The sequence below is a fragment of the Dromaius novaehollandiae genome, chromosome 8, assembly GCF_036370855.1.
Source record: "Dromaius novaehollandiae isolate bDroNov1 chromosome 8, bDroNov1.hap1, whole genome shotgun sequence".
In the NCBI taxonomy this organism is placed as follows: domain Eukaryota; kingdom Metazoa; phylum Chordata; class Aves; order Casuariiformes; family Dromaiidae; genus Dromaius; species Dromaius novaehollandiae.
In genome coordinates, this window is record NC_088105.1 from 22162289 (window position 1) to 22186164 (window position 23876).

The 23876-nt window shown below is 41.2% G+C and overlaps 1 protein-coding gene across 1 annotated transcript; it reads left to right on the top strand.

Annotated features, from left to right (window-relative positions):
* The first annotated feature begins 449 nt into the window (after positions 1 to 449).
* On the top strand, positions 450 to 23876 carry CNN3 (calponin 3). Its single transcript, XM_026094229.2, has 7 exons — positions 450 to 636; positions 18356 to 18477; positions 18938 to 19004; positions 20444 to 20581; positions 21142 to 21258; positions 22034 to 22180; positions 22747 to 23876. The coding sequence occupies exons 1-7, from the start codon at positions 580 to 582 to the stop codon at positions 23092 to 23094; spliced, it is 996 nt and encodes a 331-aa protein (XP_025950014.1). The 5' UTR covers positions 450 to 579; the 3' UTR covers positions 23095 to 23876.

Genomic DNA, 23876 nt, shown 5'->3' on the forward strand with positions numbered 1-23876 from the left:
GGGGCCCGCGGCTTCGCAGCCCTGGGGGAAGCGTCGCCCGGAGAGCCGCTAACGCCACCACCTTCCCGGGCTTCCCAGCTCCGCCGGGCTCCTTGGGAATCCGGTCAGCGGGGCGGGGGCTTCCCAGGGGCGAGGGGGGCGGGGCGGGGGCTTCCCAGGGGCGAGGGGGGCGGGGCGGGGCGGGGCGGCCGCGCCCACGCCCGGTGCGGCGCGATGGGGGAGGGGGCGGCGCGCGAGACCCCCGTGCGGCGGCCTCGGCGGATTCCTTTCGGCTGACGTCGCCGCTGCCCCCCGCCCCGCCCCGCCCCCTCAGCGGGACCCCGCGCCCGGCCCGCGCCGCGGGGGCGTGGCCAGCGCGCCCCGCCCTCCCCCCGCCCGCGCGGCCCCGCGCCCCCGCCCGGCCGCCGGGGGGGCGCCGAGCCCCGCGCCCCGATTGGCGCCGCGGCCGCGGGGAGGGCGGCGGGGCCGGGCCGCGAGGGAGGGACTAGAACTTTCCGCGGCCGCGGGCGGACTCTCGCCCCAGCCCCGAGCAGGCAGCGCCCGGGAGCAGCGCCCCCACGCAGCGGGGAGCACGCGGCCATGACCCACTTCAACAAGGGCCCCTCGTACGGGCTCTCCGCCGAGGTCAAGAACAAGGTAGGGGCAGCGCCGCCGCCCGCGCTTTCTCCGCGCGGCACTGGGACCGGGACCGGGACCGAGGATGCTCCGCGCCGCCGCGCTCCCCGGGCCGGTGCCGCCCGTCCCGAGAGCTTCCTGCGCGGCCGCGGAGCTGCGGGGGGCGATGCTGGGACTCCGCGGCCGCTCGCGGCGCTTCCCGGCGCCCCGGTCCTGCCCGGCCCCGCTGTTACGGCGTGACACGCGCCGCCTTCGCACCCCGCCGCGCTTCTCCCCGCTTCCGCGGCCGGGCGCGGCGGGACTCGGCTGCGGGACGGGAACGGGACGGGGCGGGGGCGCGGCGCGGGGTGGCGGGGGCCGTTGGCGGAGCCGCGCGCCGGCAACGGACGAGCCGCGCGGCCCGGCCCCCCGCGCGGCGCATTCCAGCCGCATGACATCATGGGCACGGGCGGCGCGCGGCCAATCGGCAGGGGCGCCGCACAGAACGCGCATTGTCTGCCCGCGGCGCCGCCCCGCCCCGCCCCGCCCGCGGGGGCGCACAAAGGAGCGCGGCGGCGGCGCCCGCGGAGACCGGGGCTTGGGGGCCGCCCCGTCTCCGCCGCTGGCGGCGAGTCCCTGCCGGGTGCGCGCCTGAAGCAGAGCGGCGGTTGCTGCTGTGACGGTGGTTTGCCAGAGCACCTTGTGCTTTCGTTAAAAAACAAAGCAAAAAGTTGCTGCGAACTTCAGCCGAGGCTCCGCTTCCAGACGCGCGCGCGGCTCTTGGTGGTGTTTTAACGAATTGCCCCGATGCGCACTCTTCTCTTACTCGGTAGACCAAAAAATGCTCGCGCTAGTGTCCCATCACAGGGACTGCTGCGCTGAGCGCTTACTTGGTACGAGGAAAAACCTTTGCAATGCCAAATACACCAGTCAGCAGCTAGGGGTACACTGATGCTCCGTGTCTTCTTCGTTCACAGGCTTAAATTATAAACATGGCACTTAATAACTGGTTATTTCACACTCACGTCTAGTTTCAGATTTCAACAGATCCTAAAAGCCTGTTTTACTTGTGGTTAAGTAGAAAGGAAAAAGGAAAGCAGTTCACTTTAAATATTATCATTCATGCAAAAAGAATAAATGAGTATGTCAGAAACTGTACGAAAGATAGCTTTTTTATTTTTATTGGCTTTCTCAGGAGAGTTGGGGGGTTCTTCTGCTGCAGGCTCTGATAACCCTATGTAACCCCAGTGTCTCCCAGGGAGCCTCTTTTCAGTGTCTGAAGTTCGTCATTTATCTGTGCAGTTACAGTCTGAAAAAATGATAAAACATATGTTGTGTATTATAGCATATGGGAAGAAGCAAGTGCTCTTCTGCCTTAATAAAATATTGACAGAGCCATATAGGTTTAACGGTGATCCCTTTATGCAGACAAGATGGGAAGGCCTTCTTTGTTCTTTCCTTCTATTTCATATTGTCTTCAGCTTCCTCAGGGCCTCCTCAGCGTAGCTGTTCCAAGCACCAGCCTTAAGGAGAGCGTATTTCACACCTTTATTTTGGCAGAAATATTGGGGAGGGAGGGATGGTCTATATGCAGCTTCACTTAATTTATATGCAGGCTTCTACCTCAATCTTTGAAAATGTCAGTACGGCATTAGCATAAAAAGATTATTCAAGTGCACCAAAGACAAATGAACTCGCCTCCAAAAAAAAAAAAAGTCTAGCAAAACAATTGCCTTGAACTTTGAGAATGTTTTTCTTAATGTAAGAGATCAAATTGCAAAGCAGTTATGTTATAGATGGATCTGTTGTGCCTCTCTCAGCTAGTATCTTGCATGGTTCTGTACCTTAGATATGTTTCTGTTTATATAACTTGGGAAGATCAGGCGCCAATGGTGCATAAAGAGCAGAAATTCCTTTTCTCAAAAACTTGTGTGTCATGAATCAAACGTTTGAGGAACAAAGTCCAGCTTCCAGCTCTTGCGGGACTCTTTTGGTACTGATCTGCATCATGCTTTGTAAAACACTGACCTTCAGGCAGACCATTGTGATCTTTTTGCTTTGTTTTTTTAAATGTGGTGCTGGTCTGATATTTGCAATTCGTTGTGGTACCTCCCTGCTTGAATGACGGGAGTCTGTTGGGAGTCTGTTAGATGCCCCTGTTTGAAATTTTCAATCCTAATCCCAAGCCATTGTTTCCTGCAGAAAACAGACATGTTGGTGTTAATAGCCATACCGCCTGAGGGCTCTGCTGTGCTGGATAGAAAAGTATCTTGGTTTTGTTTCTTGTTTTTTATTTTCTCATTTGGCATTGCATTAGTATTCAGAGAGAGATTTCGTTTGCTACGGTATGTGAGTAGATGAATATAACATGTCCTGGTGCTTCAAACAGATCTTCTTAACTGAAGTTTCAGAGTGTCACTAAGCTCCGAACCCTGAACCCTTGCTGAGCTCAGCACTGTGTTTTGTTTTGTTTCGAGGCTCCACCTTCTCCTGTGGGCCCCCCCTTGCCTTGGGCAGTACTGATGAGGTCTGCGGTCTCTGTTAGGGGTCTCTTTCCTCCCGTCTACACGTAAGGGATGGAAGTTGTGCGCTGGTTCCCAGCTCTAAGGAAACTTGTCAGCATGAGAAACTTGTAGGTAGTCAGACCAGTGTAATCCTTGCGAAGCTGATTCCTTGTTTACTGGAGATCACAGAAGATACTTGATCCAAAACAAATATTCAGAGAGAAGCTTTCCATGACTTAAATGGATAGTTTCTTCTGATACATAATTTTCTTCTCAAGAAATGGGACAGCTTCTGTAGTGTGTGAAGGTGGCATAGCTTTTGCTGATGAGGGAATTACATACAGCTACACACTAAGGTTGTGTTTGTCCCTGATCGACAGCCGAGGTAGGGGAGAAATCAGCAGGAGCTTTTGCTCCACTTGTCACCGCACAAGGTGTGGAGCCGAGCAGGAACCCCGGGCAGGAGCAGCAGAGGTCCCAGTTTGCTCATCTGCTTCCTAGTGACTCCACCCTTCCCACACGGATGGGATCTGTATCAGGCACTTATTTATCTTCTCCCTCCTCTATCTTTGATACACTGCCAGTTTCATCTCTATTGCATGTGGAAGGAAGGGTGGGCAAAACCGTGGTGGGTGGGGGAGTTGGACTTTGTGCAGCATTTGGCCATCCTGCGTCTTGGCTCTGTCGTCGCTGCCAAACTCTCCTCCCCATCGGGAAGCTGCTCAGTGCCCTTCGCCAAACTTGTTAAAGATGTCGAGTAGCTAAGGGAGTCAGCCCGTCCTTGCAGCCCTGACCCTGAGAGGTCAAGAGCCAGCCCTGCGCAAAGGGAAGGGAAATGAAGCATTTAACTCTAAACTGGAGATCGGTAGCCAGCAGAAGTCTGTAAACAATATGTATCTCCCCTTTGGAAAGTGTGGGGGGCGGGGGACGACTGCTGCTTCCTGCTTTCCTTGTCAAGGATGAATGTGAATTAATTAAAATGAAATGAAGCCTGGTGCTGAATAATGCCGGCCAGTCCATGGCTATTGCTTCTCCTGAAACTGCTGAGGAGAAAATTCTCATATTGTATTTCGCTTCTTCATTTTAATGGAAATTTTAACCGAGAACTAGGTTCAAATCACTAGCTTACACTTTTTTGACCTTAGTGATTTAGTAGCTTGATGAAGTTTTGGCTGCCTGAAGCTGGACCGTTGAGCCCTCTCTTTCCTCTTTCTCACCCCTGCTTTGAAAAGAAAATCAAAACAGAAGTAATACCCTTTTCTCTCCTAAAAAGTAACTGTTAAAAACAAACTCTCCCTACTGCAAAATCCGCCCCCCTCCCCACACACTTCCCGTATGCTGCTGTTCTTCAGCAGACCATGAGGTTTGCTCACTAAGAGCCTGTCAGGAATCCCATGTAAGATTGCTCGCTGCTGATACAGCATGTTTCTATGGCCATTACCTGGAAGGACATAATAAAAATGAAGAATGTATAGGATAAAGATGATGAGAGCTTAGGCTTTAAGTGCACAGGTGGCATCTTCTGTAATGATAACTGGCAGTGTAGGACTGGTGCATTCCCATTCTGCTGTACGTAGAAGTCTATCAAACTTCTAAGGAAATATCTTTAACTTACAAGTTTTGAGTTAAATGCAGGTGTTCAGTTTAAAATAAAATCAGTCTGTGTGAACTTTTTTGTGATCTGCTTTGTTGCACGGAGAGTAAATAAAAATCCAGTATTTTGATGTTAACTTTCAGAAACATTATAATAGAAATATATAAACTTTTACAAAGGGAATGTCAGCAGAAGCGGCAAAGGAGTTTTACATGATCAAGTACTGAACTTCAGTTTGCCCCAGTCTATTTGTGCTTTTTGATAGCTAATCATAGCTCTTGAAATTACTAATGTTTTCTAGCTAAATGTCGGTTTCGTTATGCATAGCACTGAAACTTTTCTCCTTGTGTCCAAGCTCTGTGGTTTTCTTCTCCAAAAAATTGTGAAACTTTTCCAGCTGGATCCAGGCTTTAGTAACAGTTCTGCAGTTCAAATGAACTACTTCATAACTTTGTCCTTTCTGTTTTTTGTCTTCTAGAAATCTCTAAATGCGTGTTAATCTCCAAGCATCTATCTTTTTTAATAGTTGTTCCCAAACCTCTTTTATAATTGTAATACATAGAGATAAATGAAACATTGAAAACTTCTGCCTGTAGCTGTAGTGAAGAAATCTATAAACTAGATGCAGAGAACGTAACCAGCATGAGAAGGTAATGGTATATAATTATGTATTTGATAACTGAGTCAACAGAAAAACTGTCTACAAAACATAAATGCTGCAATGGAATAACTCCATAGCTATACTTACAGTCTATCAATGTTTGGCACAGTAACTACATATATTGCTTAAAACACATTAGAAATGTAAACACTGAAAAATTATGGTTAAGTTGATCTTAAGATGCATTTTTCCATGTATCAGCAACCAAATGATAATGAGAATTCTGTAATATATTTACAATATGCTTGCTGTGACATATAAAAGATTAAATTTCAGTAATTTAGGTTCAACAGCAGTTCTTAGAAAACGGTCCTTCTGCCTTCCTCCATCCACTTCCAAATCATGTATTGCTCCTTTTCTGAACAGAAACCTCTTATACTTTTGACAGTATTTTGGCTACCTGAACTGCAGAAACATGGGTTTAGCCTTTCTCTGGAAATTTTGCAGAGGATTTAAAAAAAAAAAAAAAAAAAAAAAAAGGCCCAGTGAAACCCTAGCTCTAGTAAACTGTAGTAACCTATCAACTCACATTATCCTAGAGTAAGGTCCTGGGTGTGAAGAACTGTCACACTGATTACTGTAGTATTAGTGCAGCAGTCTCATCAATAGCAATGTGTTTTGTTTAAATTTTTTAAGGGAGAAAGATATTCCAGCAGTGGAGAATCTTAACTGCCCTGTTCCCATTCGCCTTCATCCCTTGTGGTCCATACACTGCTATGCATATCTCAGTGTGCCTAATCCCTTTCCTTTTTCACTCCTTGCTGTTTCAGGAGGGATCTGCTCTCTCGAGCATGCATGAAGTCCCTGGTACAGCAGGTTCCCAACACTGTGGCTATGCCAGTATAAGTTTTATTACTGAATAAAGCATTAATAAGTAGAGCTACTAGCAGGTAGTAACTGAGGGCAGTAAAACCTAGTAGCATTGAGTTGACAGTTCCTGCTTGCGGTATGTCTCTTCCTGTGACAAGCAGAAGTGAGTTATTTGGCCTTGGACCCGTTCTGCTGCTGGCTGCCCGCTGTCAGCGCGCTTGCCGTCTCATTAAAGCTCCCTGAGACTCTGTCAGCTGAGCGCTGCCCATTCCACACCGTTCTCCCAAGCCACAAGCAAGTAGACTTGTTTCCATGAGCCCTGCCACCACCGAGGTGAGAATACACTACGTTACGGTGCAGAAAGCCATGTTCAGCAAGGCTTGTACCGTCAGATGGCTGATCTCATTTGAGAAATTTATTGACTTGAAGGAAAAAAATCTTACAGGAACAACTGTCTCCCTGCTAATGAACAGCACTGTTTAATAGCCCCGAGCAGGTGAACTGAAGCATGCCAGTGAAAAGTGGCTACCCTAATGATGTTTGGCCGTCACTGCTGAAAACCGGTTGCATAAGAGGTGATTTCTTTTTCTCCGTGATTTAAATCCCCGGTAAACTTTGATGTGACATTGCATATAGGTGTCTTTTAGAGTCTCTCTTTTACTAAAACTTACCAGTAATGGAAAAATATCAGGCTTGCTGAGGCTCATGTTTAAGGGTGCAGGTAAATGTCAAGTTGTGCATTTATCCTTTATGTGCAGGCTCATGGTTCTGGCTCTCCTATAGCCTATAGGACAGTTCTGGCATGAATGAAAAATCTGAAGAAAGCAAATTGAGTTTGACAGAGTCATGATGATTAAATGGGATTAATAGTCTCAGAAAATAAAAACTCATTTGCAGTTCAGTAATGCTTGCTTGTTTAAATTGTACAAATGAATTTGCTTTTTGTGTGGCTTCAGGGTTAGACTGCTTACAAGTTAATTACATTCCTGTTGCTGAATCAATATCCTTAGAGGATGGATGCCTACGTTGTTTTAGGCTAATGACATGCCAGTGATTTTTTCACCTTAGTTTTACTTGTAAGAATATTAATTTAGAAGTTTCTTTCCTGGGTGGTAATTTGCTTTGGAGTGTAAAGGATAGAAACTCCTCTGTGCTCAAAACTGTGAGCTTCTGTAGCTACATAATGTCATATACACAGTGTATCTGACACATCCTTTTAAGGAAAACTTTTGAGAGATTCCCATCCCCTATGGAACTGTACAGGAAAGGCCCTCAGTAAAAACAGGCTTGAGGCCAGGACACGTAGGGCAATTTGAAACAGATATTTTCTAAGTGAGATCATGTGAAAATCCTTCCCTTTAAGAGGGACTCTTTAGCTTTCCCTTTAAGAGGGACTCTTTAGCTTAAAAATGCTTTTTGTAAGTATTTGATTCTAAACTCGTATAGCTATATTCAGCAGCATATGCTGTCTTTTGGGTAAATATTTTTGTTTTAACAGTATTGCCTCCAAGTAACTTACTTTGCTGTCTCTAATTAGTCAGACTGAATTACAGTATTTTTTTCTCAAAAACAGTTTTGACTTTCTTCAGGTGGGTGGTTCTGTGTGTTTTGTTTTGTTTTTTCTTAAACCGGTGCAGAGGTTACGTATCAAGAGGGAAGGCATAATACAAGTTCTTGTTGCTTGTATGAAGCCATCCTTTACCTGAATCAGAAATGGTTCTGGATTTATAATTTACTAATACTTGAAGGTTCTAGTCACGCAGAAGGAGCTGGCAGTAAATTTCCAGAAGACTTATTATGCTTAAAGTACTGCTGTCACAGATACGGTCTAGTGCCCCGTTTGGACTCGCACCAAGCTGGTGTAGTCAGTCCTGACTGCTCAGACTCAGCCCAAACGTGCTTTAAGCTTTGGGAGTCTGAACTGTCTCTAGTCACCGATTCTCACTCAGGATCCCAAGAGGCAGCTCTGGATTTTACCATTTGAGGCCTTTGCCGCTTCTCTGCTAAGTCTTGACCTCGCTCTTCTAGGGTTTAAAGTCCTCAAAAGAAATCACATATCTGCGCAGGCATCCTTTTGGTTAGAGCGATTCTCGAGATGCGCGGGATAGCGAAACTGTGTGTGACTTGTGTACAATACCCAGGAGGCTTGTGCACCAAATCTGTCCCTCCATCTGTTGTATCGCTTTCCTGTTGATAATTCCACTGCTACCACCTCTTATTTATAGACAGGTAGTTTTGTCATCTTAATACTCCTGGTTTTGCTTGAAAAACTGCCATTTATCTGAAAAGTATTTTTCCTGTTGTCTCAGTCAACTGAGTACATGCTAGAAGCCTTCCCAGCAAAAGACAAGGCATAAAAACCAGATGCATTCAGGAAGGCATTTGGTTATAATACAGCTATTACCTTGTGAGTAGCGGGGTTCACCCGCACCCGAACGTTTCCCTTTTGTGGTAAGCATGGATGGAGCACGAGTCAAACCAAGCCCAGCACACCAAAACAGAGTTATACACTGGAACAGGAACTATGTTGTGCTTGTCTGTTGAGATTTCCACCATCTGAAAAGCATATGAACTGTCACTCCTTTGGTTAACTTTATAATATTGGATTATATCAACCTGAAGTTATGTTGTATATCATATCTGAAAGTCTGAAAATATATATTGTCAATGAAGCATGTGTAATTCAGACATACATCACTAAATGTTCTTTGCTTATTTTTTGCAAGAAGCTGTCCCCATCCCTTTTAACTCAACATTGCATTTATCATGCCCAAATAAAAGTAAAAAGTACAGGTCGTGACAGGATAATGTCCCTCTAAAGAGAGGATAGTAGCCTGTGGGGAAGGAAGCTGAGCACTATTAACTGGAAAATGCCTGTTGCCTTAGGACCTGCCAGGTTAGCTGGTTTGTTTTTAAGTCAAGGCTGTGCCTGGTATGAAAAGTGATAGTAAACTATCAAATATCTGAGTTTACTGGGAGGGAGAAGAGGTATGAAAGCAGCGTCTTTAGGTTAATGTTTGAAAAAGGTACTGAGAAGATGCAGCATGGACTGTGCCTCCTCTGGAGAGGCAGGAGGAGTGCGTATTTTGAGTAGTGTTTACTAAAACTTACATCAGCTTGCATTCAGTTCAATTTTTGCTGTTTATGCACAACATTCTTCAGTTAGGCTTTTGCAAAACAAGAGTCTGCACCTATTTGTTGTATTGTATCAGAGTTCAAGCCAGTAATATTGGGGAGGGTTGGGAAAACAAGTAAAATCTGTTCTCGGGAAATAACAGGCTTTTCTGCATCATGTTAGATTGATACTGTCTTAGCTGAGAAAAGACTTATTTTCTGGTGCTTCTTTGTAACGCAAACTGCAATGATTTCAAATAATGGTTTCAGTAATTTCCACTACCCACGTTCTGCAAAGACATTTCAACTGTTCAGCAATCTACAGAGTAATGATACAATGCAAAGGGGACGCAGTATCAAGAAGGATGATTTATGGTGGCAGAAGAGGGACCAGAAGTTGCCACAGTTGAAAGTGGAAGCTGATCACTAAGAAAAATTGGAGTTAGAAGCCAGAAAACTCTGACTAGGACAAAAACATGATTAGTGTAAATAGGAAGAATACAGTGCAAACAAATTTGAATGGGGAAAAGACTTTCAGTAGTATAATTGTAGAGAATGAGATGGAACCCGTATGCAGGCCAAGGACAGGCATAAACCTAAGTAATTACCGCAATCCGAGAGAAGAGATGGTAAAGCTTCCTTCTTGAATAGTTTGCAATGCATCACAAAGTCAAACTGGACAGCCACGAGGCAGGATGCAGAGTTCTTCCAGCCCGCTGACCTGGCAGGAAAAGCCATCCATGACTACAGGTATTTTATTTGTAAGATGATTTTGGAAATTTTGAGGCATGACGTTTTCTTACTTCCCAGAGTTTAAACTGGTGCATACAGAAAAAATACTACAAAATTTCAATTAATTCTTAGCTGTCTTTTAGGTTATAGCCTAAATTCTGGTTAAAAGAGAAAATGCTGAAATGTTGGCAAGTTATAATTATGCTACAACTAACAAACTTACGATTGAATATTAAGCAAAGTGGATACAGCTGAAAAATTCTATGATAGGTAATATAGCGAAGTACAGTGAGGTCTCTGAACGTTAGCATAACACACTGTTTTCCGTCATTCTGTATGACGCACGAAAAACAATCCATAATGGCAGGAAAAAAATATATATGTTCAAATACCAGGGCATACTTAATGGTGGCTTTTATTTTTTGAAGTACCTTACTGTTTGGTTTTCATCTATATTTCTATACTCATTTTTACCTTTGGTTTTCTCATGCACAAGTATGCCTTCCGTGACATTTGTTTTTGTGTAGAGTCCTGGTCAACATACGTGCATTTTACTAAGCCGGTTAATGGCATCTTCTCACTTACCCAAAAGTAAGACTTGAAATGCCAAAGGAAATCATAGCTTGGGTTTTAGGACAGAGCACATACTGGGCATTTTAATTTGTCCAACTGATGGAAGTTCATTGGGTTGGTAGCTCAAAACGCTGAGAAGCTCTGCTTGATGATACCCTGTCACTTCCATTTCACACTTTCAGCAAAATCACAACCTTGTATTTTCCCACTGTCTTAGGTTCATTGTTTCAACTTAAAGGTTATGCTGTTTCTTTATTCTGTGACTGAATAGCCACTTAGCTGGTAGACGAAATTTGTTCCAAATAGAAATGTTGCACAGAAAAATACTGATTGTTTCCTTGTCACTCATTCTCCATTACAGTTTGGGTAAAGTTCAGATACACACTGTAATCCATTTACACTAAAGAATTTGAACTACAAAGTTTTAACTCAACAACCAGCAAGTTTTTAACACACTAATTTTGTTCCAGCCATTTTGCTGTGTAAATTTTCCAAGTTCTTAGATGTGGCATTCGCAGATGTGTTCTGGAACAATAAGGAATGAACAGGATTGGGGCAGTTTAGATGCAAGTAACTTGGGATTAGCCTTGTAGTCTGCCTCACTCCCACTTCTGAGAGCTTCTGCCTTGATAATAGAAGATGAATATGCTTTCATCTTTTCCCATACCATCATAAAGCCTCAAGAAGGGGAGGAGAAAGATCTTATCACAAACTACTACAAAGCAAATGATTCACAAGCATCAGCATTGGTATTCTTGGCTTCTATGAGACAAAGCTCTCCTGAGGGTACTATAAGGCAAACAGGATGGTTGTAGGCAAACATCCACCAAAACCAGCAAATTCAGTTTCACTTGCACAGTTGGGAATGAGAAAGCAAGTCCTATTAATAAAAACAGAAGAGTTGATACAGGAACAAATCGCTTCTTAATTTAAATTGTACAACTTTTGGCCTTCAAAGTTGACTAAAAGCTTTAGTCTTATTTTCTTGATTTGCTTTCAGTTTATGACCTAAACATGTAAAAGTAGAGTTAGTATAAAAGTCCTGCCTAGACCTGGATTAAATTCAGCATGAAATGAATCTGCTCCCATACTTCATTAGAAATCCAGTAAACTTTATCTTCTCAATCTTTTTTGGCTGAAAAATTACTTCTTTTGTGTCACTTTAAGCAATCAGCTGCACGAGACTTCTTCCCATGAGGAATACTCACATCTCAACCTTACTGTTTTATTTATTGCTCTTCTTTATTTTCACCAAAGCCTGTATTGAGGTGTAAGCTCTAAGATGTTAGCTTGGAGTAAACTCTTGGCTGTATCTACCCCTGTATATTGCCGGGTTCTTTATCTCCCATGAAAAATGGTAACGTGGCAACCTATTTTGCTGCGTATTTATATATGTATAAATCTTCGATTTTGTTGACAAACACAGTTACTGTGGTAGCGTTGTTCATTTGCTTTGACAGCACATGCTTTTGTCGTCAAAACCTTTGACCGGAGAGCAGTTTCTTTGAATTACTGGCACTTTTTATAGAGTTGTACGTTAGATGTGTGACTTTTGCTGGGGGGCAGGGCCAAGGCTTGAGACTAAGAACTGTAGAAATACTAGCTGTTATGGCATGACTGGCAACTTCGAAAATCTGTGTTATATCTGCTTTTCCTGCTTGTAACTAAACATGGAAGAGTGAGAGTATTAAATTTTCTGGTTTTAGTTTCAGTGACCAGGAAAGCTATGCAGTGTGTTATAAGTTTTTCTTGAAAAACCTTTGCAGTATTTTTCCAGAGTAGCAGCAATGTAGACAGCTGAACTCAGACTGGAGATTTGGCGTATATGTAGCCCTTAGTATACAGTGTGTGCTATGCAATTTGGAAAAGATTAGTAAAAAAGGACAATTGAAAGTTCGTATGAGATCTTCTATGGTGTGAAATACTGGTTAACATCATCACTGAAATTTAGCATGCTGTAGGCACCTTGAGTAACTTTAACTATCTGCTTTTGTCCCTTGACGTTGGCCAATATAACTTCTTATGTGTCTCCAGGAATCCATACATTGATAAAAAACGTGATTACTATTCTTGCTTTACATATGGAGGGATGGTTTTTACCCTGCATAGAGCCCCAAAGGGGAAGGTTCTAGCTGAATAGAGCAGCACGCGAGAATCGGACCGAGTTCAAGAACCCCGAAGTCTCAGTTTGCCAAGACTAACATGAGTGTTTTAGAATGGATGTTATGAATAAGCACAAGTAGCGTCGGACTCTGCAGTAAATGTATCGTGTAAACTCACTAAAGAATATTTCATCCCGCACTCCTACCAAGAGTGTTGTAATGCTGCCAGAATAATCAAGGCTAACTCGGGGATTGTAGCCCGAGGTTAATACATTGGCAAAATGCATCTATACCAAATTGCCTACTAGTTACTACGTGTCAGACATTTAAAGCTGAAACTCAGCATTAAAATAGGAATCACCTAGTAAAAGAAAGAACTGCTGACTTCTTCTGCTCCCCCAAGTTCTAAAGCTGTTTGACCCCCTCCTTCCTTCCACTTCTTAAAGAAAACCAAATCTAGGAAACAAAGTCAAAAAAAACCCCAAAGTCAAAAAACCCTCCATCTGTAAGACTGAAGTGCACCAGTCTGAGGTAAAAGAAAGTGCTTATTTTAATTTTTTCGTTTGTAATAGTAGATTTTTAGCTGAGTTTCCTATGGGTTTTGCTTGTTCTGCATCATTAAGGAGACAGTCTTTTCTTCTGGCTGTACAGGACACACACTGTTCAGCAGCAGTAGCATGCAAGTATCAGAAATATTGTAGGTTCTGATAAATTTGTACATTTATTAAAACGTTAAAGTTACATGAATGTGTATGAAGATCAGGAAAAAGCCGAAGTTACCATCCACAGTCCTAATTGTATTAGGTATTACTGAGTCTCAAGGTCGAAATGTTCTCTTACGATATAGCATGGTTTCTATTTCCTGCCCAACAAACTCGGATACAAATGGAGCATTTTGCGGGGATGTAACTGACTCAAAAATGGATATTTTGTACAGCTCCCATGGAAAATGAGTAGGTGAATATTTAAAAATTGTTTGTTTTCCATTAAATTTGAAGCCGGCGCAAAAGGACAGTGATTTGTTTATGAATCTAGTTTGTATGCTGCCTCTTCTTACTTGTGGCTTTCCTATATAGCAAGAAAAAAGTAGCAAGGCAATATGGACTGTTAGTCCTCTGACTACCTGTAGCAGAACAGTTAGATTTCTACTTCAAATTAATCAAAAAGCTTGCTTTCCAGTTAGTGGTCAAGTCTTATGTAGTTTTTTTCTGTACTGAATACAAATACAACTCTTTCTTTATTAGGAACTTTACTAACAGTCCGGAATTAGTGACAGGCAAGTAACAGCTCCTCTTTCCCTCCCCCAGTCCTGGATTGCCTGTAATTGTGACCACTTGTATAAACTTTTGTTTCCTTGCAAAGAAATTTGTAACCATTAAATTTGTATCTCAGAATTGTCAATAAAAACAAGAGTTTATAGCTTTATATTTCTTTCAAGATAAATCAGAACAAAAGAACTTTAACACTTGGCTTCCTGCTATCTGATTTTAAACTTTTTAAACCATTTTTACATCCATTGCTACAATAGTAGCTTTCCACAGCGTTCTGAAGCAGTAACTCTTTCTAACGGCACTGATTATGAATATTTCGAATGAAGCTGCTTAGCTGCTTGCTTTTACCTTTACTGAAACATGTTTTATTTTGCTGTGGACATACTTGCTAAGACTTAAGTATCTTCCATGAGAGTTCAGTACTTAAAAAGGATCAGATGTTGGCATGTCGATTAGTAATAATGGAAAAAAATTTTTTCATTTATACTAGAGCTTCCAACTTTCCGCTCATAGATAGCAATCAAAGGAAAACTGGAACAAATCTGATAGACATGTGGAAAGTATGATGTATTCACTAATTTAGTGTTACATAACTTCTAATTGTGTCATCAAGACTGAAAAAGAGCAAAGAATTCAAAAAAGTGTAATATCTTGCTTCCTGTCGTCTCTGACCTATTCCTCTGTTTAACCCCTTCTTGTCACATGTTTAAAAACAGATTGTAAAGTTCCTATGTCTTTAACTCCTTATGGTGTTTAAAATGCTCTAAGATACCTTGAGTATAACTTTCAAAGAAACTATCACCACTCTTCCCTTTTTGCAGCCTGCTTGCCCACCTGTTTAAACAACAAATCCAAGGACTTGATTATATGCGAGTCAAACTGTATAGTGAAGACCACGCAGAGAATAAGTGCCAATAAAACTAGTTTCCTCGTTTGTATAAGCCTTTCTATTTCCTATCTCTAGATAAGCACTATAGGGATACGCCAGGACACTTAAACCTCTTGAAAAACTCAAGATTTGAACACATGTGAAAGTACTCCAACATAAAGTAAATATTTTTCAGGAGAACTGATAAAATTCCATCTGATCACTTCTAAGTTACCCAAGAAATGAAGAGAGGTATGTAACTCTCAGCCCAATCTTAATCTCAAGCGTGGAGTGTGCTTAGTATTAAATGAGGAAAATTTTTGCCATTTTCCTTTACAGGCTTACAGAGATTAAAATAGTCACATTTACAGAAGTCTGTGGGGTTCATCACTCTTACTGACTTTGGTGTTTCTTCTCTTTTACACTGGGGGGAAGGAGGAAGCCTGATCTTCAAAGTGTGCCTTTTGATGGCACGATCATTGACTTAGTTGTCTCTTCAAAACAAATACTTTGTAATTAAAAATAAAAGAAATTGTAGAGAACTTTTTTTTTAATCTGGAATTGGGTCATTCAACTGCAGGATGGCTAAAGTACAGCTTAGCATTGTCTTTAAGCTAGAGTGTAACAAACTGCTTCAATTTTCAGACTTTATAATGGTTATTCAGTTTCTAACTGTAGCTAAAGAACTGTGGAAGAGATTGGCTTAAACCCCTCTTTGTACTCGCATGCATGTTAGAAGTGTGATTTTAATGTAATGGGAACTGTCAACATACAGATAACCAGCCCAGATTGTCTACTGTCTTTTTACTGGAAAAATCAACCGATCAAGTTGTGGCCTTTCTACAAATCCTGTTTCTTCCTTTGAAAGTGTATAGGAGTGTATATCTACAGTATATCTGGCCTGTATGTGCAATTGAAGATTGTGTGTGCACGTGTATGCATAAAAGTATATCCTTTTAGAAGAGCTTATCAGGTTCTTTAATGCATAATCACAATATGATGCTATGTTTCAGCCTTTTGGGGATGTTCAGGGATCTTTCTCCTTTGCCCAAATACTTACTTTCACAGAAAAAACAATCTACTCAATCACATCTGACATGTCTGCCCTCGGTAAGTTTGGCAGCACACACCTAGCTTGCTCAAACGTTATGGGGGAGATAAGTGTAAGGGTGTGATCACATAAACCTTGTTTCCATAGGATACAAAAATAGCGTGAAAAAGTAGTTTGTAAGCTAATCATCAGGTTTGGAAGGATCAAGTCAATGACTACGTTCCTCCTACACCATTTAAGACAGTTGATCTTTCTGCTACTTCTTCATAAAATTAGTGACTATAATCACTATAAATAATGAACATGGTTGCACTGCAACTTCTGCTGAAGTTAAGGAAAGTACAAGAGGACTATGCTCTTGATAAGGGTATGTTAGTCACCTAAGAGACACTTAAGTATTGGGGTAATTTCTGTAATTGCTGCAACTCTGGCAGAGTTCCTCATAGCTTTGTCAATTATTCAAAACTTTCTGGAAATTTATGTAGGATGTAAGACTGGCTGGCTTCCCTCCTCTACGGAGCTGTGAACTTCAGCTAACCTTTCTACTCTGCTTCTTGTCTTACCTATCTAATATCCAAAAGATACATTTAAGAAAACCATCATGACGTTTTCCTCATGCTAAGCAGCATTACTTGAGCTTTCTTCCTTTCTTCAGTGAGAAAAGGGATGTCTTGGTTATTTTGCAGCATTGGTCCAAGCACTATGGTACTTCTTATCTTGAGCAGAAGACTGGGTGAAATTTGATGCATTAATCAAGATCTGGATAAAGGAATGGGTTAGTCCATTATCCTGATCTGTAACTAAGGCACAGAAGCACTATGGTATTATAAATAGTCCAAGAAAAATAAGTGTTTTTCAGGCAAGTTTCTGAAATAAAGCCAGAGATAAAGTAATTTTCCATTCCTGTTAGAAGAAAAATTGAGAACAGAATAACGTAATTTTTATTTTGGTCAGTTTGGAGTTGGGGATTACTAGTGCTAGACAAAATGCCTCCATCCAAGTTATTCAGATAGGCTGGAATTAAGTCTCATGCACTGTAAATGATTACTGATATCTGGCCTTTCTGGGCTGAAGTCTAGGAATAAATCTAACAAGTCTGAAATCTACGTTTTGGTCTGAATGTTAATGGCTGTACTTGAGTTTCTTGTTTGGAATTAGTAAGCAACTAGGGGTTAGTCGAGCTGACTTTTCATTAGTTAGAAATAGAGCATTTATATTATGTGCTTGCCTGTCAAGTTTGTCACGGTAGCTCAGTCATTCCTAGTCTTGCTCACTTGACCATGTGGGACAACTTCCAGCGTAGGCAGGACACTGCTGCCAGCCTCTGCGATAGTGAAAGTTATTCATGCCATAAAATCTTGTGCTTGGATAACTTGTTTTGTTTGCAGAAAAAGTAGCAAGTTATAGTACTAAGGACTGCTTCCAGTGGTAAAATCCCTTTTCTCCAATTTGCCAACATTGAAAGGTATTGCAAAAGTAACAGGTTTGGGCTGAAGGAAGTTTAAGCTGCTTTTCAGCATCACTTGTGAAGGGCAGAGGAGGGGACCAAAGGTTAGAGGACGGAGTTTGGATCCTGTTAGCTGCTAGCATTGAAGTCTACCAGTTTTAAGCATTGTTTGCTTCAATTTCTAGTGACTGGAACATAATCTGATATACTGAATACTAAAGTCTGAATATCTGAAAAAGGAGCGTTTAGTCACCTTGCTAACACGTTCTGGCCTCTGATGCGTTTAGCTTCATGGACAGTTGCAGGTTTTCTCCCTCTAAAGTAATAGTGCAGTAGCATTGCAATTTAAGACATGAGGTAACAGCTTATTTCTTCTGAAGCTTCCAGCAAACCCAAAGCAAAGCAGATAGAAATAGCTAGCAGGCATACTCAACTTAAAAAACAACAACCACAACCAAAACAAAACAAAACCCACCACCCCAAAAATCCCCAGAAAGATAACTTTCTTCATGTTGTGGCAACAAGGGGAAAACTTATGTCATCTGCATTAATCATAAAGTGGCTAAAGAAGCAAATCCAACACCTTCTGCTGAATAACATCAAATCTGTCATGTAAAAGTTCCTATTTAGAAATCTGCATCCAAGCAGTGATACTGATGGCATCCAATTCATAATTCTTGTTCAGTAGACTTTTTCACTTGCCGCTAAAGTACAATTTGTGTGTAGAATTTTTTTTTCACGAAACCAGTCGTTTTTCCTTTGCATCTACCAAAAGACTGTTCACAAGTTCCAACTGTTCCTTCAGTAGGAACAACTGTTAAATACAATTCAGAAGGCTATTTATATATAAACATTTAGGGAGCCATAAACATAATAAACCAGCGTTGACCTGGTCTGATATTTAAAATACATCATTGGGTAAATGCTATAGCATATTCTTTGAGAAAGAGTTGGGGGGAAAGAGTTAGTTTTCTCTTGGGGGGAGAGTTACAATTTTCTCTTGTTAAGTGACTTTATAACTGCTTGTATTACAGATTGCCCTGAAATATGATCCCCAGATAGAAGAAGACCTGCGTAACTGGATAGAAGAGGTTACAGGGTTGAGCATTGGTGCAAACTTTCAACTGGGATTAAAAGATGGCATAATTCTATGCGAGTAAGCCTTTATTAAGTAACCTTATTTTAGTAGTTTTCCACCTTTGAGTGGGACTTCCTGAAGACTCCCATTCAAGCACATCAACAATAATAGTCAAAGATAGCTTACAGTAGGGTGGGAGACAGCTTCTTTGAAATTGTGGAGAAGAATGAGAATTTAACTCTGTTTTTTTCTATTTCAACAAACTATTTCTAAATTTATTCATGATGTTCTTTAATAATGAAATAGCACATAAAGTTTAAGACCTATTTGCTAGACTTGTTAAATTGCCTGGGATCTGAGCTAGGCACTCTGTATAAACCTGAAAATAACCAGTTTGATGAAACTAATATTACTGATAAAGCATGAGTGAAAATATGATGTACTGCCTGCACATATGTTATAAGGATGAGATTTCTTGTTTAAGCATTTCCCTTTTTTTTTTTTTTTTTTTTTTTTCCTCCCCCCTCCACCTCCACAGGCTTATAAATAAGCTGCAGCCAGGATCAGTGAAGAAAATTAATCAATCAAAACTAAATTGGCACCAGGTAAAAAGAAACAAGCAACTCCTCCCCCCCAAAACCCACACCTCTAACTCCTGCAACCCCCCAAGTCTTTTGTTTTGTGTTAACAAATTTACTGCAAATATGGTATACCTGAAATCATAACAGCAACAAGATTTGTATATGCATAGCAAGAAATGGACATTAACAGTTAAGAATACTGCATACCTGAACAGCATTTAACAGAAAGCAATTGTAGCCGAGATGGCTCGTAACTGGCAGTTGAGTGTACGTATTTAATAGTGTTGCTTAACTGATAACTGACATTTCAGATGAAAGAAGAATGTAGAACCATATAGCAAGGCCTCTTTCCAAGTACGAAAGCGGTTAGCCTTTTTTACTAAATCATAACCGGAGTTTTGCATCCAGACAGTGCTGTGGGATGTTACACCAGTAGCTTGCCTTCACCCAAACATTGAGGTCACTGTTTGAAGTGTCCTCCTGAAAAAAAGCAGCTGGTGGGGGAGGGAAGGGAAAGGACCTGAACAGTCTCAGGAAATGGTTGTGTAGCAGAACTCAGAAAATGGTATGCTGCAAACTAACTATTGTGTATGTATTTGACTTCAGTAAGTCCAGATTTAATTTCTTATGGGCAGTCCGGCCAGTGCACTTTTTTTTTCCCCTCTCTCCTTCCTTCCTTCACCACGGGACTATCAAAGGCAACATGTTTTGAGAGCAAGGCTAGGAAGGGTTGCTGTTAGAGCTGTCTGCCTTTGCTGTTGTAGGTCTAGCTCACTACTACTGTGTTTATCCTTTTGTTTTTATTGGACTGAACATTTCTAAATAGAATGGAAGATTGCTTTTTTGAAGCTTAGTTTTAGTATCTCCTATGACTTCAGAAGAAAAGATGAGATTCAGTCTTTACTTGTTTTACTCTATATAACTTTCTAATTTTGACAGCACTCAGTGCTAACTGAGCCCCCAAAGGTGGCCTCAGTTTGTCCCAATAGGCCAGCAAGATAATACCTTCAAACTAAGTCAAATGTCCTTACTATCTACATAGTTATGGCTTTTGATTTTTTTTACTCAAAATTATCAATTACTCAAGTCAAATAGCATGAAAATTTAACTTAAAATACTCCGATTTGAGGTAGTTTTTAAATTAGAATTTCTCTTGGAGAGGACACAGTTAAAAGTTCTCTTATCAAATCCCTCTCTAACAAAGTATACAGTACTCATTGTTTGAGAGATGCTAGACTAGATGAACCCTTAGATTGATTTCTGTAGTCAAACTAATGAAAATAAGCTTCCCAACAGTCACTCTTAACCACTCCAACTGTTGTTTTGTCCAGTCTCCACAAGGCAAAGAACTTGTGTAAAACAAACAAACCCCAGAAAATTTTATAATTAGTTATTAAGTTAGTAACTTAGTTTCTGAATTGATACACTGAGTAGAAAATTTGTTTTTTTGTTTCTTTGTTTAGCTGGAGAATATTGGGAATTTTATCAAGGCCATCCAAGTCTATGGCATGAAGCCCCATGATATTTTTGAAGCAAATGATCTTTTTGAAAATGGAAATATGACTCAAGTACAGACTACTTTAGTAGCGCTAGCAGGTCTGGTAAGTATTTGTACCCCTGGCATTGGCAGAAATCCACATGCCAGTCAAGATACTCCCTTACCACTCATGTAAATACAGAAAACAACAAATAGCCTGTCAGAAAGGGATAGATACTATTGTGAGTCTGAGATACTGCAGAAGTTACACTTCAGATAACATGCCTGTTTCCTACCTCATACCTTGAGAGAAGGCTTGGAGTTCGGGTTCCTGACTGCATATGGCCCTGCTTGAAGCTACGTGTGCATGTGCAGATCCAGGGAAGTTCACAAGAAAACCTTAATCCCCAGAGAATGTCCTTTGCACTCTGTCAAAGATACCAGGGTAGCTTTAGAACAGCACCTTTAAATGGCAAAGGGAAGAGATCCCTGCCACGACATAAAGAGTTTCTGATACGAAATAAACCTGCTCGTAGTATCTCACTCTTGAGAGCCCAAGATGACGTACTGAGGCTGCTTGTCTGTCAGCCCAGGTCTCCAGATGGGCTGTAAAGCCACAGTGTTTCAGAAGCAGAAAATATACTTTAACACTGAATATTCTATTTTCCCTCTCTCTCTAAATAGGCAAAAACCAAAGGTTTTCATACTACAATTGATATTGGTGTCAAATACGCAGAGAAACAAGCACGAAGTTTTGATGCGGGAAAACTGAAAGCTGGTCAAAGTGTTATTGGCCTGCAGGTAAGTATGAAATTCAAGTTTACACTTAATCTGTTACATTTGAAAGCAGCTGTCTTGTTTTGATTAAGTGAAATGCTGTTTATGCAAAAACCACTGCAGAATTAGAATATATTCTTATTGAAAGAATTATGGGGTTTTATTTTTTGTAAGCAGTTGATTGACTTTACAAGTTCAAGTGACTGTGTGAAAGCAGTGAGGTTTTTTGGTATTTTTAATCTGCTGTAAGAGTGATAAGGAGGAAAGGAACAGTTAATAGTAGCAGTAAGCATCATCTTTGTCCTCTAAAGAAATTTTAAAATAAGTAGGAGTCTTTGAATAGCTAAAACTTCTTCTGTGGTAGTCTTTCTTTTTCTCTCCACTTTCCTCAATAGTCATAAAAACAAAATAACTTGTATAAAATCTTAAAATTCTTGTACTAGACAAGTTGTAGCAGTGTAACTGAGTTATTACTGTCTAGGGTGAAAGCTGATTATTACATTCTGATATGCACATCCATTTCTAACATAAAACCTGCACATGCAGTTGGCCAAATGCCAATCACTGAAATGCCTTAGGATGACAGCTGCCTTTATTTTTCCTCTTGAAGCACAGAGTAGAGAAGTGATAGTTTCTTACAATAGTGGTCAAGCTGCATGAGGAAGGCATGCGCTGTAATTAGTCTTCCTGTCAGCTGTCACAGTTATCAACTGTATTTGTTTCCTTAGACTGTGCTTGCTGTACAAATTAAAAAAAAAAAATCACTTTTTCTGTCCACCTCTTCCTTCTCCTAATGAAGATGGGCACAAACAAATGTGCCAGTCAAGCAGGCATGACTGCTTATGGAACTAGAAGACACCTCTACGATCCAAAAATGCAAACTGACAAACCATTTGACCAGACGACAATTAGCTTACAGATGGGCACTAACAAAGGAGCCAGCCAGGTAAGGGAAACTGGGTGTGACATTTCTAGAATAGATGTTACTGTCAACCTGGGTGAGCCAGGTGGGAGCAGTGAATCTGCAAGTTGTATGTGGTAAAGGAGTCTTACTAGCAGCAGTAAGAGGGTACAGTTCAGCTATGCTTTTATGCAGTGACTGAAAAACTTAAATTTCGTATCATTAACCAGTCTGTTCTGTGCCAAAGATACTAAGGGATAAAAGTTACCTGGTGCTTTTAGAATTTCTGTCTGGCTGTGTTACATGAGAAGAAAACACTAATTTCATTTCAAGTACTAATGAGACAGAAACAGAAAAGAAATTACTTCCTGTGCACTACCTCCTTTTGAACACTTAGAATATTCTTTCTAAAGAGGCGGGATATGCTGGACCTTTGAGCAGGGACTTTCTTCTAAGACTTACTTACTAGCGAACATGTATAGCTCTGTGTTTTATTGTACTTTAATTCCTACTACCTAATACTTCTAGGAAGCTGTACAAGTTGTAATCATAAATTCAGTAATCGCAGCTCTTGGCCTTCTTACTGAACCTCTAAAATCCTGTTTCGTTAGGCTGGGATGCTGGCACCAGGTACCAGGAGAGACATCTATGATCAGAAGCACATATTACAGCCTGTGGATAACTCAACTATTTCATTACAAATGGGCACCAACAAAGTAGCTTCACAGAAGGGAATGAGTGTGTATGGGCTTGGACGACAAGTGTATGACCCCAAGTACTGTGCTGCACCAACAGAACCTGTCATTCATAACGGCAGCCAAGGAACAGGAACTAATGGGTCAGAAATCAGCGATAGCGATTACCAGGCAGAGTACCCGGATGACTATCACGGAGAGTACCAAGATGACTATCAAAGAGATTACCATGGTCAGTACAGTGACCAAGGCATTGATTATTAGATTTGCATCAGAAATTCAGTATTAGTCCATTATTTTATTCAGTAAGAACGAAACTAGCCTTGTGGAATTGTTACCTGTCTTTTCCTACACACTATGCTTAATGTACCTAAAGAAATATTGCCTTACATACATTCCTTTTTCCTTTCTCTGCCCTTTCCCTGTCTAGTTGCCTTTAGTGCTGTAACAGTTGTAGTCTACAGCATAAACAATAACTGCATATGAAGTAAAAAGGAATACTGTGAAAGGGGGAGTGCTCTTGTACAGCCAGGTCTTCTAATAAGGAGCTATGCATTTTCACAATCTCTACTTAAATAGGTATTCACATACCACATTAAGCCTTCATTTTACATATTTACAGCTTTTCTGTTTTCCACATGAGATAAAAGAACTTCATGCTTAAAGTTAAATGTGGTCTTTGCTCATTAAATTTAAGACGCCACATTAAATCACATTAGTGATTTAAATATCATTACTATGTTTCTATGGTATTGTTTGCTAATGGTAAGTCTTGCATTAGACATTTTAAGTGTGCATTTGTGATTGTGTATTCATTCCATTATCTACACTGACCAAACTCCTAGAAATAGTTGTCTTACTAAAAAGGGAGCTTGTACAAAGTCTTGAGCCAACAGAAGTCCCGTATTTGATGGTGCATTTACCTTTTATTGTGCCATAATATATCCATGTAGAAATGCTTTTTCTTCCTTGAACTGTATTTATTGCTGCACTTCTCAAACTGATCCCAGTGTATTTTTATAAATAAATATTTTTTCTTGAAGGTA